General features: G+C 41.9%; 2 protein-coding genes across 2 annotated transcripts in view; one reads left to right on the top strand and one right to left on the bottom strand.

The window, feature by feature from the left end:
- Positions 1-302: 302 nt before the first annotated feature.
- Positions 303-3,618, bottom strand: FGF20 (fibroblast growth factor 20; the record flags this gene model as incomplete). Its single annotated transcript, XM_079535032.1, has 3 exons — positions 303-548; positions 1,192-1,295; positions 3,345-3,618. The coding sequence occupies 3 exons, from the start codon at positions 3,616-3,618 to the stop codon at positions 303-305; spliced, it is 624 nt and encodes a 207-aa protein (XP_079391158.1).
- A 5,450-nt stretch (positions 3,619-9,068) lies between these two features.
- The window catches only part of MICU3 (mitochondrial calcium uptake family member 3), a gene marked incomplete at both ends in the record, with an annotated part of 39,755 nt that continues 32,413 nt past the window's right edge, over positions 9,069-16,410 (top strand). The window contains one exon of the mRNA XM_079534864.1: positions 9,069-9,359. Within this exon, the coding sequence (XP_079390990.1) occupies positions 9,069-9,359 (291 nt within the window). The remainder of the gene's footprint in view (positions 9,360-16,410) is intronic.

Here is a 16,410-nt window from a genome sequence, read left to right as displayed (position 1 = left end):
GTTCTTTTGATAATTTATGGGCCATCAGTAGTCCAGACAAAATCATCAAAAGTTTCTAATTATTAAGAAAGTCGCACTCCAACTTCCCTCTTGTTACTGGTTGCCACACAGTTCAGCAAGTTTGGAGGAGGCTGGTCAGCAGTCAGTTTTAAGGCTTTGTCTCCTAAATGCAAACTTTGGAAAACAGAGGTCTGTCCATCACAGAGTAGCTTCTTCAAATCTCTTTTGCCAGTATTGTTATGTGAAAACAGGCAAGATGAAATAGCACTGGTTTGATTTTCTTTCCAAATGTCCCTCTCTCCTCAGCTGTATCCTAGCACATCTTTATACAGTTCTGGAACTCTTTCAGGATCCACAGGTCTGGGCAGGAAATGTGTGAACTTCTGGTGTCTTTTGGACCTTGCTCCATCTCTGGGAGTACCATCTTTGTTAAGTGCTACAAAGTATCGCCGCCCAGAATCTCCATGTTTGTACACGTTGGAGGAGTAAGTGTTGTACCAGTTTTCTTCAAACTGTTCCCTGAAGATGCACTCAGAAGTTAGTTTCTCCTACACAAAATAAGAGCAGAGAAAAATAAGTCAAGATATTATATATGAGAGCACGCTTATGAAAGAAAATGATAAGCAAGATGTCTTAATGCTTTCGGCTTATTAACAAAGCCTGCCTGTTAACAAAACAAATCCAAGAGGAATATATAGACCTGACACGGAGTCTAGAAGCTTAACTTGTCCTTTATTCTTCTAAAAACTGGACCTGCACATATCCAAATTTGGATTTAAACACATTATATAACACACTAGCTAAGAACCCACTACTTATTTACAATTCAACTAAAATTCAATTGACCCACAGTAATTTACTGAGTAGATTTCTGTCATGGGGAGTCTAGTACTCTAGAGATAAGACCCACATGGGTTCTTTGTGTTATGTTACTTTAGATTGTAAGCAGGCAGACAGGACTAGTCACAACAAAAGGAACATTGTTTTCATTTTGTGGGTATGATGCATCGCACAAAAGAAAGCTACTTTCACCTCAGTTTCTAAACTATATGGTCTGTTTTAAGTGCATGCATTATGTCAGCAGGTCACCATTTCATATTTGTTCAGATCACCAATTTTCAGCGCTTGCATAGTGCTAACAAATGAATCAAAATCTCAACATGTAGAAGCTGACATGAAAGTAATACTTACAGAGCCATAGAGTTCTCCCTTCTCATTCATTCCAAGGTAAAGGCCACTGTCTACACCTCTTATGCTGACCAGTCCCACTGCTACACTGATGAATTCAAGGATACCTGATACCAAAGGAAAAAAAAAAAAAAGAGAAAAAAGATCATTTTAATTCAACTTGTGACAAAAATGAATAAAATCATTTTAAAAATATACGTGGAATATGTGTATATAATATGGCCTACTTTTTCTGAAACTTCTACTACCATATGGAAACATATACAATGTTCACATGAAAGCAGGCTGAGAAGCCTCATCCAGGTAAAAGAATCCTGCTTTATTTGGAGAAACTTTTTTTTTTTTTTTTTTTTTTTTCCCCCACCCTTAATTTTAATGATGAAAGGTTTTCATTCATCACTCAGGCTAAAACCTTTGGTACTATGTGGCTGCAATCTATAATGATTAGACGCTGTTTGCCAAGTTGCCTGCTCAAACATCAGGAGATAGGTTTGGATTACCTGAAAATATACTTTACTTTCTCTACAGCATTATCTTAAAAAAACACTTCTATTACTAGACCATTTGAATAGAATTTGAAGTCCAGATGGAAATTTTATATAACAGAATCTACCCACAGGAAAAAAAGAAGGGGTGGGGGCAGTAAAAAGTGTTTGCCAGAGCTCTTATCTAGCTATATGGGTCCACACCTCTTGACACAACCTGCCATCTTCAGTGCCACCTTTTTGTGTGCTTGAAATAAGGTGCTTATTTGTTGTGTTTGAATTATAGCATTACTTATACTACATTTTCCCCAAAATGTAATACACGTTAACAATACAAAGTATTCAGGAGATGAGGCACTATTTGAAGCCTGCAGTTTGGCAAGTGTGTGCCAGCCCACTTAACCAATTGATATGCACAGATTACAGTGCATATAAAACATGAAAGAAAGGAGACGCGTGAACAAGCTTTTTGGAGTTGTTAACAATGTAAACAAAGCCTCAGAAATAAGCTGTTCTGGAATCATACCTAAGATCTTGCTGCAGATAGAGCGGTAAAATCACAAACCAGTTTTTAAAAAATCTCCCATCTAGGGAAAGTGATTTTAATACCATATTTGCTTTTGACCACATCTTTTTGTCTATTGTTACTGTAGTAACGATCACTCTTTCTCATTCAGGACCATTTTTCACTGCAAGGCAGATGGACTGCACAATAATTTAAAATGTTGTGAATTTTAATTGAGGTTTGGCAGGTTTTTTATTTACCTCACCAAGGACCAAAGAGCATAAATCCTTTACAAAGAGTGATCATTAAAAAAAACAACCTCTATTGTGTATAAATCATCCTCGTGTTCCAGTTCCTAAAGCACAGAGCCCCATAAAAGAGGTGGAGGTGTTTTGTCTCTCTAGTATCATTTTCAAAGCCACTCTTTTTCTAAGCTCTAATAAGCAGGTGATTCAGCCACAAAGCAACCACATCAGACAAACCTACACAGATCGGTGGTAGAATAAAGGAAGAACATTTCTAAAAAGCTTAAGTGTTTGATCTGAGGCTAATTTTTTTTTTTTTCTTTTTAAACACAGACTTATTTCATGTTTACATGCTGTAGGAAATCTCCCGTCTGAGAAGAGCTCTACTTAACTGCTGCTCTTCTACTTCTGAAAACATCCATGTGTTAAGCAATTAAGAGCCATTCCAGCAGATAGTTTTGGCTGTGGGGAGGATGATAGGAAGCTCTTTAATCAGCTTTTTATGACTGCTGAATCAACACACACCCAAACTTGAGTGCAGTTGACAACGGCAGGTTTGTTCAGATGCTTCATTCCTACAACTAGTCCTTAAGTTTTGCTCTTAAATCACAGGAAACATTCATATTTTGGGGCTCAACACCTCTTTTTGGTTTACTGACAGAGAGAGCAACTCCCGGTACTCTACTTTGTCCTTCTGCACCAGAAAGCAGCCTCATGCCACAAAAGGGCCACTATGCATATATTATCCTACCAAGACTCTAAGTACCCCAGAAACAAGCGCAGAAAGTTAGGTCCCATTCCTACCTGCCCCCTAAACCCTGTGCCCACAGACAGGGCAAGACACCCTGCAGGGGCTGGGCAAGGCACCAACCGCCTGCACTCTCAAACATCCCGAGCCCCGCGCTCCCCCCCGCCACCTACCGAACAGGCTGTGGTCCTGGCGGGTGCCGCGCACACTGCCGTCGGGCAGGATCTGCAGGTGGAAGCCGGTGCGGCAATAGAGCTGCCGCCGCCGCAGGATGCCCTGCAAGTGAGCCAGCTCCGCCGCCGCCGCCGCTCGCTCCGCGGGACCCCGCTGCTCCCCCAGCAGAGCCGGGCGCTCCCCGGCGGGCGGCAGTAGGAAGTGGGCGCCCACCGGCTGCCCCAGACCGTCCAGGCCGCCCAAGAGGGCCCCCACCTCGGCCAGCGGAGCCATGGGGGCGCGGAGCGAGCGGACTAGGATGCGGCGGCGGGCGGCTGCCGGCCTCTCCCGGCGGGCATGTGGGGCTTCGCGGCCGGGCCCCAAGCATGGGGAGCCGAGCCGATGCGAGGCAGAGCGGCGGGTAGTGTTTATACGCCCCGCGTGTATATATATATACGGCGGTCCCCCTGACATATGTTAATGAAGCCCTCCGCGGGGAGGCCGCGTTTGAAATTGTAAACCCGCTCCCCCTCACCTCGCACCTTCTTCCCATCTGCCCGGCGGCGGGGAGGGAGCGAGGGAACGGAGGGAGGGAGCAGCGAGCGCCGGGAGTCTGCCGCCCGGGCTGAGCCGCACGCGCAGGTATGCGCGAACCTGTGCGCCCGTGTGTGCAGACGGGCACGGCGCTGGGCGGTGCGGAGGGCACCGGGACCGGCACCAGAACCTGGCTGGGGTGTGCGGGCTGTGCACCGCGGGACAGGTGCAAGGAGAGGCGGGGGGGGGGGGGGGAAGCGGGAGAAAGGGCGTTACCTGAGGGCGAGGCCTGCCCAGACACACATGAAAGGAAAGAAGCACAAAGATCTGACAGTTCTACTCCCTGTTTCTGAAACGCTAATAAAATGCACAGCGTTACCCTTGCCTTTTATCACTTCAGTTACAAGGAGGGGAATTTTTAAAGAAATTGGCATAGTCAGGGAGGTGCTTTCCCCTCTGCAAATTTTCCCTCGTACTTAATTTATTAACGTGACATGAAGCTGATCTATAGCAGTTGGGTATCAGTCTTCAGAAATATTAATGGGCAGGAAAGTGGTTTGGGAGAAATCTTTTCAAAGCCTGCAGACGTGAAGGAAAAAGGACCAAGAGGTGGCTCAATCCATCCATCCGTGCTGCGGCCCTGCAGCAGGCTCATTACCAGCACCTGAGAGCACCACAAAGCAACAATAATGCCAGTCCTGAAGGGTCACTGGTGTCTTTCTGTAGTTTTGAAACAATCTAGGGTCCTGCTGTCCTCTCGCAGCCAGAGCTTGTGCATTTTTTTCACCCAAAGCAAAGTGGTTCACACGTGCAAATACGTTCATTATTAGCATTGATAAAGCAATAGTGTGTTGATCCTAAAAACTTGACTTCTGCATACCTTGTTGTTTTTTCTTTAATATCTAATGACTTCTAGGGCTCAAACTACATGGCCCATCTTAGCATTTGCTACGCAAAGCAGTTCTTGCTGATATTAAAGCAAAGGTTTAGAATATAAAATGCAAAGATCTTTCACAGTTAATTCTTTCAGAAATTCGAGAGAGCTGCTTGGCATTCTAAGGTTTCATGCAAACAAAAAAGTTGCAGAGAATCATGAAAGATTAGTTCTTCGGTCTTGCTCCGTGGTCCTTTCAGTCACAGTCTGAATCTGAGAGATCAAATGGATTTGACTGCTTAGCTTTATTTGCTGCAGAGAGTATAGGGCTAATTAATTGGCAGGTGCTTTAAAGCAGGTAATGCTACACCTTTTCATCATTGCAGTCCTAAGTACTGCCCCTGTGTGCACCTGAATTATAAAAAGGCTGCTTTAAAGCAAGTGATTTACTGTGGAGGGACTTAAAACTAAAAAAAGCTAACGCAAAATACAATGATCAGATAAATCACCTCAGAAGAGAGAGAGCAGGCAGACCTGCTCTGAAGGCAGTTACAGATAGATGTTATATTATTTTACCTTTCAGATAACAGAAGCCTGTCATGTGGTGGGACCCAAAAATCCACCATCATCGAGATTTCAAAGCACATCTGTGTAAACATTATCACATCAGTGTAAAACATCAACCAATGAGCTTTCTCTTTGAACCAAATCTACTTAATTGCAGTGCTAAATCAAAGAAATAGATCAAAGTTGGATAATCTATATGGCACCTATTTCTCAAGCAGCCTGCACACTGATTACTCAACTATACCTAAAACGTTTGAAACAAGCATCAAGCAATTTTATTGACATGATGGGCAGGTCAAGATTAAACTGCAATTAGTTCATCACAGCTGCTGTTGCAGGACATGCAATTGGATGGTACAGCTATATACAGAAGATGTATTCTCCTGAGTCAAAAGGTGCCCATTATGGAAAGTGCTACCAGGTCCCAGCGGGACTTTCCATATCCTAACAAGAGTAGAGGGCTCTTCTAGTCAGATAGCACTGCTGTCCCCAGCAGTGAAGGATTTTTTTGAAAAATACATTCTCAGTTGCCACTGCTGGAAGGCCCTTATGACTGAGGCTTTCCTGTTATATAGTGGAAACATTTAACGTTGAGTGGAAAATGTAACATCCATCTTTTCCGAGTGGAGTCTTTAATGTCTGGGCAGTAACCGGTGAGCTGTTTTAAAAAGTACCAGAAAAGAAATGAAAAGATAAGATTTTTTTCTGCTGTTTGCATTAGTCATGTGACAGGAAAAGGTAGCACTGTAGCACTGGTGCTTTTTTTTTTTTTTTTTTTTTTTTGTTCCTTCTGAGACTATGCCATGGGAAGTTAAATAATTTTGAAGAGCGTTTTTACAAGAGTGCATTATTGAACATAAAGCATACATTACAATCTAATCAACACTACGTATGCTTCCTAGGAGCTGCACTTTCAATGTCACTGAACAAATACACATGTGGTGAAGTTCTTATTTCCACAGCAAGTAGTAGGGGCTTCTACAGACAATATAATTACTTTATATTACCTAGGAATGGCATATTGTTAGAGGCAACACCTGGTGGCTACCAAGGGATCAGAGAAAGCAACAGAGTGAAATCATTGATATGTGGGCTGTGTATATGTATATACGTGTATACGTACATATGTGTATACAGAAAGTGATCTACATATCTATCAAGTTGGTCAGAAAGAGTTGTTAGCTGTAAACTTTGTTCTGCAACACGTTATGCCATTACTAATTCTAGAACTCCCTTGTAAAAGTGCTGTACAAGCCACAAACTTGTACTCATAAATACCATAAAATAACAAAGATGGAGTGCAGGTCATGAGTATATGAGAAAGCAAGCACTAGGAAGAACAAAATCCACTCAGCATAACATAAAGAAATGTGTCCAACTGGAGACATTGCCCATGTTTTTGTAGATAAAGGTGGATAACTCCCACTTAAGTGGAATGGGATAGAGAAGCTAAGTAGTGAGCTACCTAGGTAGTGAGGAATCCTTATGTCCATTTACATTCACTGAGAATGGGCATTATCCATATATTCCAATTAAATATCTAATTTGGCAGCTTTTATATCATCAGTTCTCTAACCAGATCACTAAACTAAGATTTACTTACATTAGATGGCTTCTGAACCCATGCACACAGGATGTGCAGACAGCTTACTATTTTTGACTTACTGCCCAAATAAATTGCACTCTTGTTCCTAAGCTAACGCCTCGCCGGAGAAGCTTTGACTAACATGCTCGGATGTAAGTAGTTACAGATGTTTATTGGGTTTTTTGAAGTGAAAAAAAGATTAGCCTAAGGGTGTTATTGAAAAGTCATTAAATTGTGGCTAACCAATTTCAGAAAAACAATGTCATCGGGGAGATTACTCATGGTTCTAATCTATACTTTCAAGTAACTAATCACTCATTTAGCTAACAGATTTACTTAGGGACATTACATTGACCAAAAGTGATTTCTTTTCCAGAAATGGATTAGATGTCATCTCTCCAGGTGGCTGTCTTTCTAGACCTATCTCTGAGATAATTCAGCCTTGGACATGCATGCAGTTGCGTGAACTGTCAGATTGCCTATTGTCAAGCACAGTTCTCCTGTGATACAATATGGTAATTACTGAAGTTTTTCTTAGAAATTGTACTAAATTTATTAAATGAGGTTTAGTTCTTATATTTTGTGAAATATCTGTATATGATTACATAACAAATTCACATTTTGTTTGCAGTAACATACAAAGGCAGCAAAGAGCTAGGAAAAACAAAAACAAAAACAGTACAACTGACTGAAGCTTGGGAAGAGTATACTTACAACAAAAGACAAAAAAAAAAAAAACCGAAGCTGCAACTGACCCCAGGAAAAAAAGTCCTTAAAACTTGAAATGTCTGCATGCAACTTATGAAATTTCAACACAGTGTAGGTGGCAATGCACGTTGTGCTAATGGAGAAAATGATGTGTCACAGAATGCTTGAAAAGGTCCTTGCCCATCAGCCTCAGCTAGGGTCAAAACAACTTCTTATCAGTAACTTTTTCAGTACTTGAATATATGCTCAGGGCTATCCATAGCTAAGAATATGTAGCAGAAGTGAGGCTGCACACATTTTGTCCGTGGTTTCCTTTGGGAGTTGATACACATTTCATCTGCTGATACTGTGCCTCCTATGGACATGCATCCTATGCTTGCAACCAAGCACCTCCTATGGACATTTTATAGTACAGATCCAAAAATACTGACACTTTGTCAGCTTCCAATAAATTTAAAAACTGATGACTCAGTATAACAGATGTTGATATCACATACAACACTATTTCATTTTGGTTTACGTGAAGTGTCTCACATTATTTTAAGTTTCAGCAGACTACAAACCTTTGTATATCTGCATCAAGATTTTTCAAGATTTGCAATCAGATCAGGACACCAGTAATTTTAAGGGACTGATGGACTCACAAGAATCTTCATTCTAATAAGTATGACTAAAGTCATTGAATGTTTTTGACTCAGCAGTAAAACAGCGAAAAATTTTGATGCTATTGTCACCTCTTCAGGCTTACGGCCCAAGTGAGGTATATTCAGAGGTTCTTTCCTTAAAGATATTGGTTTCAGGCTTCTACTGGAGTGTATTCCAGGGTCATCCAGGAAGACCTCTCAAGTGTAACTACAAAAAGAAAAGGGAAGGTTATGGAACGAACTCCCCAGGGCAGTGGGCATGGCCCCAAGCTGCCATGAGTTCAAGGAGCATTTGGACAACACTGACATAGGGTTTGAAATTTGGGTGGTGCTGTGTGGAGCCAGGAGTTGGACTTGATCCCTGTTAGTCCCCTCCAATTTGGGATGTTCTGTGTTTCCACGGCTCTATGCCATAAGGCCCACATATGAGCTCAGTCCCAACTGAGCACATGGCCTTGCCCAACAACTTCGGCTTAGCCTGCCCAGACTCGGGCCGACACGACTCTCCTCACTCGGGCTGACAGCCTCTGATCCCCATCGACATCAGAGCCCACCACTGCCAGAAAGCACCTGGCTGCCTGCTGCAGCCTTGCCCTGAGGCCGCCCCTCAAGCACCAGGAACCACTGCAGAAGCTGTGACCGCCGCGCCGCCGCTGTGCTGCCAGAAGAGGCAGGGGAACATCTGGGCAGCGCCCCGGACCAAGGTACCGGCGGGCGGGGGCGGGGACTGGCGGGGGCTCTCCCTTCCCCACCCCTTCCCCGTTTCTCGCGAGGTTTTCCCCTGTCGCCGGCGGGGGCTGTGTCCGCCTGTCACCGGGGCGGAGCGGCGGCCATGGCCGCCCTGCGTACCGTCTTGCGGTGGCGCCGCCGCTTGGGCTCGGCACCTAGCGCCCCGTCGGCGCGGAGGCTGTGGGCCGGCGGCGGGGCCGAGCCGGCCGGGCCGAGAAGGTGGCGGCGGGAGCTGGGCTGGGCTGCGGGGGCGGCTCTCGCCGGCTACGCGGGCTATCAGCTGTCCGAGCGGCGGCGGCGGGAGTCCTCCTGGCAGCCGGCAGCCTCCGAGGCGGGCGGAGCTCGGGCGCTGCTCCCCATCCCCGTGGCGGCCGCTGCCAAGGAGACGGTAGGTGTGTGCGCGCCGCGCCCTGCCCGCCCCGCGGCCTCGCTCCGTGCCGCGGCCGGAGCTCATCCCGAGGCGGCGCGGGATCCCGGGGTGCTGCCAGCCGGTGGCCGAGCGCGGATCGAGGAACGCAGTCCCTCTCCCTCTCCCTCTCCTGCCTGTCACCCGGCATGGAGCCGGTCCGCTCTCAGAGGGAGGGGCTGCCGGACCACTGGACGTAGCGGGGCTGTCGGCGCCTGCGGGCTTTGGCTGCGCTGCGGGAGCGTCAGCGCTGTGCGCGGTGTTCTCTGCCTCCGGAGCTCCTCGCTTTTTTTTTTTTTTTTCAGCAGGCAGAACCCTGCTGGTGGCACAAAACCTGTGCGTTCTGTTCCTTGCGCTTAGAACAGTTATTTTTTTAATATCGGACAGTCAGTCTTGCAGAAGGTTTGTGCAGGGCTTTGGGGGGAGCAGCGGTGCAGGTAAGGTGTGCTGTGCTGAGGTTGGGCTGGTTCAGCAGGAGCTCTGCCTGGCCGGCCTGGTAACTCAAAATAGCTCGTGTGAACTTGGAAATTTTCAAGCAGGGAGAAACTCCTGCACAGTGCTGTTCTTAGCAAATGATAATCGTTTTGTTTGTTTGTTTTTAATTATTATTTTTATTTTTATGACATGTGTCATATTTTTTAAAATGTCAAGAGCCAAGATTAGTTGATCTCCCAGGATGACATCTTCTCACACTGCTCATCACTGTTGCACGCCGCCTGCTTTCTCTACATCAAGCTTGTTATGTATGGGAAGAGGATCGGTGTTTTTGCAGTGGAGGCGTTGCGTGGTTAATGCCTCAGATTTCTAGCCAAGGGCAGCTTCTGTGGGCAGTATTGCTCCTAAAGGAGAGGTGAACCAGGTGCTTTTGACTGAGCATTTGTTGTTTTGAGTGTGCTGTTAGGGCACGGAGAACCTAACAAACTCTTTCAGTCTTTCATGCTGTTTGATTGGACAAAACACTACTTCATTTGATTTATCCAGTCTTAAGTTTTCAACTTCTTTTGAGGGAAACAGCTCTTGCATCTTAGAATAGCCACTAAGTTTAGTGTGAAACGTAATTAGGAATTTTCACTGACAAAAATTACAAAATGTTGAAGTTTTAAAGCCAGAAGTTTTAGAAGTCAGAATTAACACTAGATTTGAACTAATATGAAGCAATGTATAAAATAAAATGCATCTTTTGTGTGTACTCTAAATGTTTTTGAATGCTATGTGGCTGAATGTGAAGTGGAAGGAAAAGAAGTTACGTATGTTCCTATGCAGAAAGACTGTAATTAATTTGATTTTCAGTTTGAATAACAAAAATATTTGAAGAAGTAGGTTGAGATGTACCCACTCAGTTTGTGTAGTGAGACTAAATGCATAAGGACTGGCATCTTGGAATACTTGACTTTATGTTACAGCTTTTAGTTTGAATGATCTCATTGATTCCTGAAAATCGGCGATTTGAGTGTCCAGTATTCCTGAAAAAGCATCCTTTCAATTCCTTTTCCCCTAAAGACAAGGATCAAATAGCTGCAGACTTCTTGTGTTGAGTTAGTAATTTCCTCTCCTTTTTTTTTTTTTCTTTTAATTATTGATTATGTGCTGCAGAAGGATTTGTGCGGCAATTAAGATCATAGTTTGATACTGCATCTATCTGTTAAAGATACAGACAGTTTTCTGACCATGAGATTCACCTGCCATCTGTACTCCATTTATGATTGCCCAGCAGATCTGTGGTGTCTTTCACTGCAGGCTTCTAAAATACCTCCAGAGGTGTCTTCTCAGGGAAGAAAAAATGCAAATATTGTGTTCAAGTTGCATTGAATGGTATTCATGATATTGTGCAATGGTAATATGCTGCTCCTAATTTTCTCTCTACCTGGATGCTTTTTCCAGATGCCTTTTACTTGGATCATTGGAAGAAGCAGCTGATATCACTGCTCTCACTGCCCTAGTGAGTGACAGTAGCTGCTAGAAAGAATTATAGGGAATGATTTTTGCTCCACCTCTGGGACTCCATATAACAGATAGAAGTGCAGACGCAACTTGGCTAACAAAATTAGTGCTTTTTGGTGAAAAAATCTTTCTGAATCATTAATGATGGATAACTGAATTTGTAATAGTGCACAGTGAATTTGTAAGTGAAAACAGTATCATAATGCATTCAGATATTCAATTACTTGTGATACTATTGATTGCTTTTGATGTTTAAAATAGATATGGATAAGACAGTCTTTAATTTAATCCTTACTTCTTGAGCTGGCTTTCTGTGGAAATGTAATTAGCAGAATGACCTTGGTGTTTCATCTAGGCCGCTCCAGCAGACAGCAGAATAGGTTTCTGGTCTTCCTAGACACTGAAAAGGATGTACGCGTGTTTGTTTTTAACCCAGTTTGTTTTGATGTAAAAGAACAGCTTTCTTTTTGGAGGCCATCTGCTTCCAAATAATGTTCGTGTGGCCATGTGGAAAAGTATTTTGAGCAGGCGAATCTTATGCAGTTAGTGTAATAATATACTTGTTTGACCAACTATATTATTGGAGGTTTTATGGTAGAGAGTAAGATTTGCTACAGATGCAGCATGAACCTAAGCTTACTCTAGGATTCCTTTTTCTCACATAGTTTTCTAAGAATAATATCAGTCCTGAAGACCAGGGGCTTATATGTAATTACATGGAGTAAAATCTTGGATATTCTAAAGAGCAATGGTTTTATTGTTGTATTTGTTACCAAAGTCCACAAAGCCTTCCACTTAATTTCCACTTAACTCCTATCTGACATTTCAAAACCAAAGTAAAATTCTGCACTCAAACAAACAGAAAGATTCAGTGAAGACTGGAAGAGCTACTTTGCAGGTATGGAGATGCTTATTCAGAACAGAAACTTTTTGAAAGAACTGTTATTTTATTCTGTATACATACAGATTTTTCTGTACTGTGATATTGATCCAAGAAAGGTGCTGATCCTGAAGATTTCAGACAGTATGCTTCTCATGAAACCTTTACCTTGTCAGGGCAGCTTTGTACCATGCTTTTTCACCAAAATATAATGTTATCAGAAAAACACAATTCCGTATCAGAATATTTGTCTTCCACTTCTTTGTTTTCATATTCCTTGCTTCCACTTTCATTTCTATAGTTTATAACTTGTTATTAACTTATAATTAATATAGTTAATATTTTCTTGGAAATACCAATGTTGACATATTTAGCATCCCCAAAGAGATCTTTTTTGTAACTGTGTTGTCATTCCATAAAGGTAGCAAATACCAGGTCCAGACTTCATGAAGCAGCCTCTAAAAATTGCTTACTTCAGAGATGATTTAGAAATTAAAAAAGCGGTGGAGAGACAGGTACAGAGAATTTTCTTTATCAGGTTTCATGAAGGCACACTTCAATTCCAGGAGAAGCTGCATAGTTTGGATGTTTCTAGAGGCTTTTCTTTCCCTTCTACCTCAGCAGTAGTGTCAAACTATCTGAGAAAATACTCAAAAGGTCAAGTTTATTTGTAGCAGCACATTTCTGACTGGATTGCATCATATATTTCCAACACTGTCAAATGAAGACCAAGATGTTAACTCCAAAACATAAGGCAAATTCCCTTAGGGAGCAAGCTATTTTGCCTGCTCTAAGAGATGCATAAAGGATCATTTTCACAAGGATCACTTGTAGTTAACTGTTTTCCATACACATTGTGTGTTTCATGCAGCAGGTCAGTTGCCAAATGTGAAAAAGTGGTTGGCCCCTTGGCTGATGTTGTTTGAAGCTCCTCACTGTGTAATCACCCTGACGAGGTTAGTGCTTGCCAGCCAGCTGCACCAAGAGTTGTGTTGAAGGAAAAGGCATGTTTACCTCTTGGCATTACTTCTTGTTCCTCAAGATGTTAAAAATGTATGCTTTATGTTTGGGATACTGCATGTTTCAGTCTTGCAGGCAGCAAAACATATGGACCTGTACAGCAAAATATATGTACTAACTGAAACTTCTGGAAGAACTTCTGGAGTTTCAGTAAGTTGCAAGTCAGACTCATGTAAGAGGGACTGTTGGAGAATATCTGAGTGTAATATTTACTTCGAAAGATTTCAAGAATCGCTGTGCTTATGGATAAACACTGTTACCCCAAGAATTTCCTGTAACAGTATTTTATTTGAAAAGGGCCCTTTTCTCAACATTGAAAACACATTCCAGCTTCCTATGCTTATAAATAATTTAATATAATAATGTTCTTATCTCAGAGAAGAGGGATCAACTAACAGAATTGGTGGTTGTTCTACATCTAAGTACTCTACTAGAAATATAATTTCTGTAAGCATCAAAACAGTTTTGTCTTCTTCTGGGATTTTCCCACACTGGGAACATGACGTTTAACCTTTTGGCCACCCAGCATGAAAACAAAACTGTGCTACTTTTATCTACATGGGAGCATATTAAATAAGCCTCAAGTCAAATCTAAGTGAAGGAAGTAAGGAACAGCAGTGCTTTGAAAGCCTTTTTATTTTAATAATTTGCACAGGTTCTCATTGATGGAAGACAGATTACTTGCAAGCAAAATTCAAAGAAACACACTCACTTGAAATAAATTACTTAAAGATTAAACTGCTGAAACATAACATATTTTTGACTGCAAGCAAAGGTACTTTTACTAGCAAATGTTGGCTTTAGAATAGGTTCACCTTCATGTCAGTTGGACAAAAGCAAAAGAACACTAATTCAACTTGAAATACATCAAACTGGTGGGTTTTTTGTGATACTGCTGGAGCTGTTCTCTTCATGTATATGCATACTCAGTATGTATATTTTTAACTGTTTGTTTGTAAAATGTTTTGCATTAGTTGTAGATATTCTTAGGATCTGAGCACTGGAGTATTACTCTGGGGTTTGATAATAGATTCTTTGGAATTTTATTTTATTTTTTTCCAAACAGTAAATCCTGTATCTGGTTTTTAAGCTTGTCTCTGTGGAAAAGTTAAATCTTTGGCCACAGAGTAAAACTTCTGAATTTCTGTCTTAACTGGATGTGAGACCAACATTGGGCAAAGAGTGTTTCTGTTGTGTTTTTTAGTAAGAAAGGTAATTATGCCATATTATATCTTCTACATCTTACTTTTACTGAACCTCAGCAGTATAATTACCATTTACCAGTATTTTCAAATAGTTTGAGGTCATACCTACTGCAACGTTTTAATTGCTTTGATGTCACTGTGTGAGCTCATGTCTTGCATTAGGCCATTTTACAGCAGCAGAGTTACTGCATGGATTTCACTGTTAGGTCATACAGGTTAGTACGTATTGTGCCAAATTCAGACAGATCAGAGATCTGATGTAAGAGAGCCAGTAAGGCAGATATGGGACCAGAAATGGAGATTCAGCCATGCTTTAAGGAAGTGTGAGTAGTATCTGGAAACTTTTGGTCAGAGCACTGGACTTCCATGGCTGTTTGTCAGCTCTCTATTGGTGGTTAGTATGTGAAAGATGAACCAAAAATGGGAATGAGTTTTGCTATCAAGCAGTTTTCTATCAAGCAGTTTTGCTTGATAGAAAGCCTAGATTTGCCTCACTTACATTTCTGCTGTGATTAAATGGAGAAAATACAGAGGGATATTACTCTAAAAGAGGTACAAGGAGTGTGTTCAAAGCTGATCGACTTCAGAATGTTGGGTGACCATAATGAAGACTGATCTTCTCAAGGACTGCTGTTCTGTGAGATGTGATGGCATTGCTCTTACTTTATCTTCTCTAAATGTGACACTTCTAGAAAATGGATCCTAAGAATTATATGAAGTCTTTGAAATATGTTAGTGAGACAGCATTGTTATCATGTTTTCATTTGCATAATGAATTTGAAACTTTGGATGCCTTTAGCAGATACTTCATGCTGTTTGTAATGTGTTTGTAGCAGAGACCATCAGTGGAAGGCATGTATAATTGAAGCATGATACTCCCATTCGGAGAAGTACCTTATCAAAATTAGTTTGGTCTTCAGCTTATCAAAACATGGTAAATAAAAATTAAATTGATGTTAAAATGGACTTCTGGAAAATGATTTCCATTGTATCCTTTGTTGGGTGCTGGTCTGTGTGAAAGTCATTTAATCCATTTTAGGAAGTGCTTTTAAATATCTCTGTGTATGTAGGCATGCGGATGTAGTTTTATATGAAGGGAATATTGAGAACAGCAAGAAATTAGGCCAAGGCAAATTTTTTTGGCTTTTTTTTTGTTTTTGTTTTTGTTTTCCTCCTTGGCTTATCAGCCAAATTAAGCTGTAATCTATCTGGTCCTGATTCTGCAGAAGGCAGGTGGAAGCTGGGACTGTACATAGCAGCACTTCAAAATGCTGCTGTTGGATTGGCACTGTGCTTCAGAAAAGGCATAACATAACGTGTGGGAGTGCAAATACCAAGCAATGAGACACTGAATTGGAAAGAAGAAGAGCAGAAGGATGTGAGCTATGAGCTGTTTGATTACAACTCTCAGTGCATAGGTTTTTGTGAGATTGTGAAGATGATAATGCATTGTCTGTGAGAGCTATCAGGCCCCTCTTGCCCCATTATGTCCATTCCCTTTGTGAAGGTGGAAGGATGGGAATTAATGGCCGTCAGCTAAATTCTTGTTTCTTCCTGCTAGTTCTGTGAAGCAGATTCGTATATGTGTGCAGATAAACAGGAGCTGACCTCCTACTTTAAAGATATTACTGCTGTTGGGAGGTGCATGACACTCTGTTTGAAGGAAATAACTATGTCCAGTTTTCCAAAGGTAACGTGATATGAGATCCTTGTACTTACCAGGAAAGTCTGCTAAGAGGATTAATAAATAGAAGCATAGAAAAATTTCTTTTGTTTCTCAATGATATGTACTTTCAAGAAAGTTTTTGAAGACTGTTGGTGATTATAGAGAGCTTTAGTCTGGATAAGCTCTTGAAACTTCAAACAGAAGTTGGAATCCTATTGAATGATGTTCACTCCTTTGCCAACAGTACCTTCCATAAGGTACTCAGTGTCTGCTTTCTGTGTCTTGTTCTTGTGTATATTGGATTAGATAGTAGTGCTGCATACAGTG

Source organism: Tetrao urogallus (genome assembly GCF_951394365.1).
Source record: "Tetrao urogallus genome assembly, chromosome: 4".
Classification (NCBI taxonomy): Eukaryota; Metazoa; Chordata; class Aves; order Galliformes; family Phasianidae; genus Tetrao; species Tetrao urogallus.
This window is presented reverse-complemented; position numbering and strand designations above follow the sequence as displayed.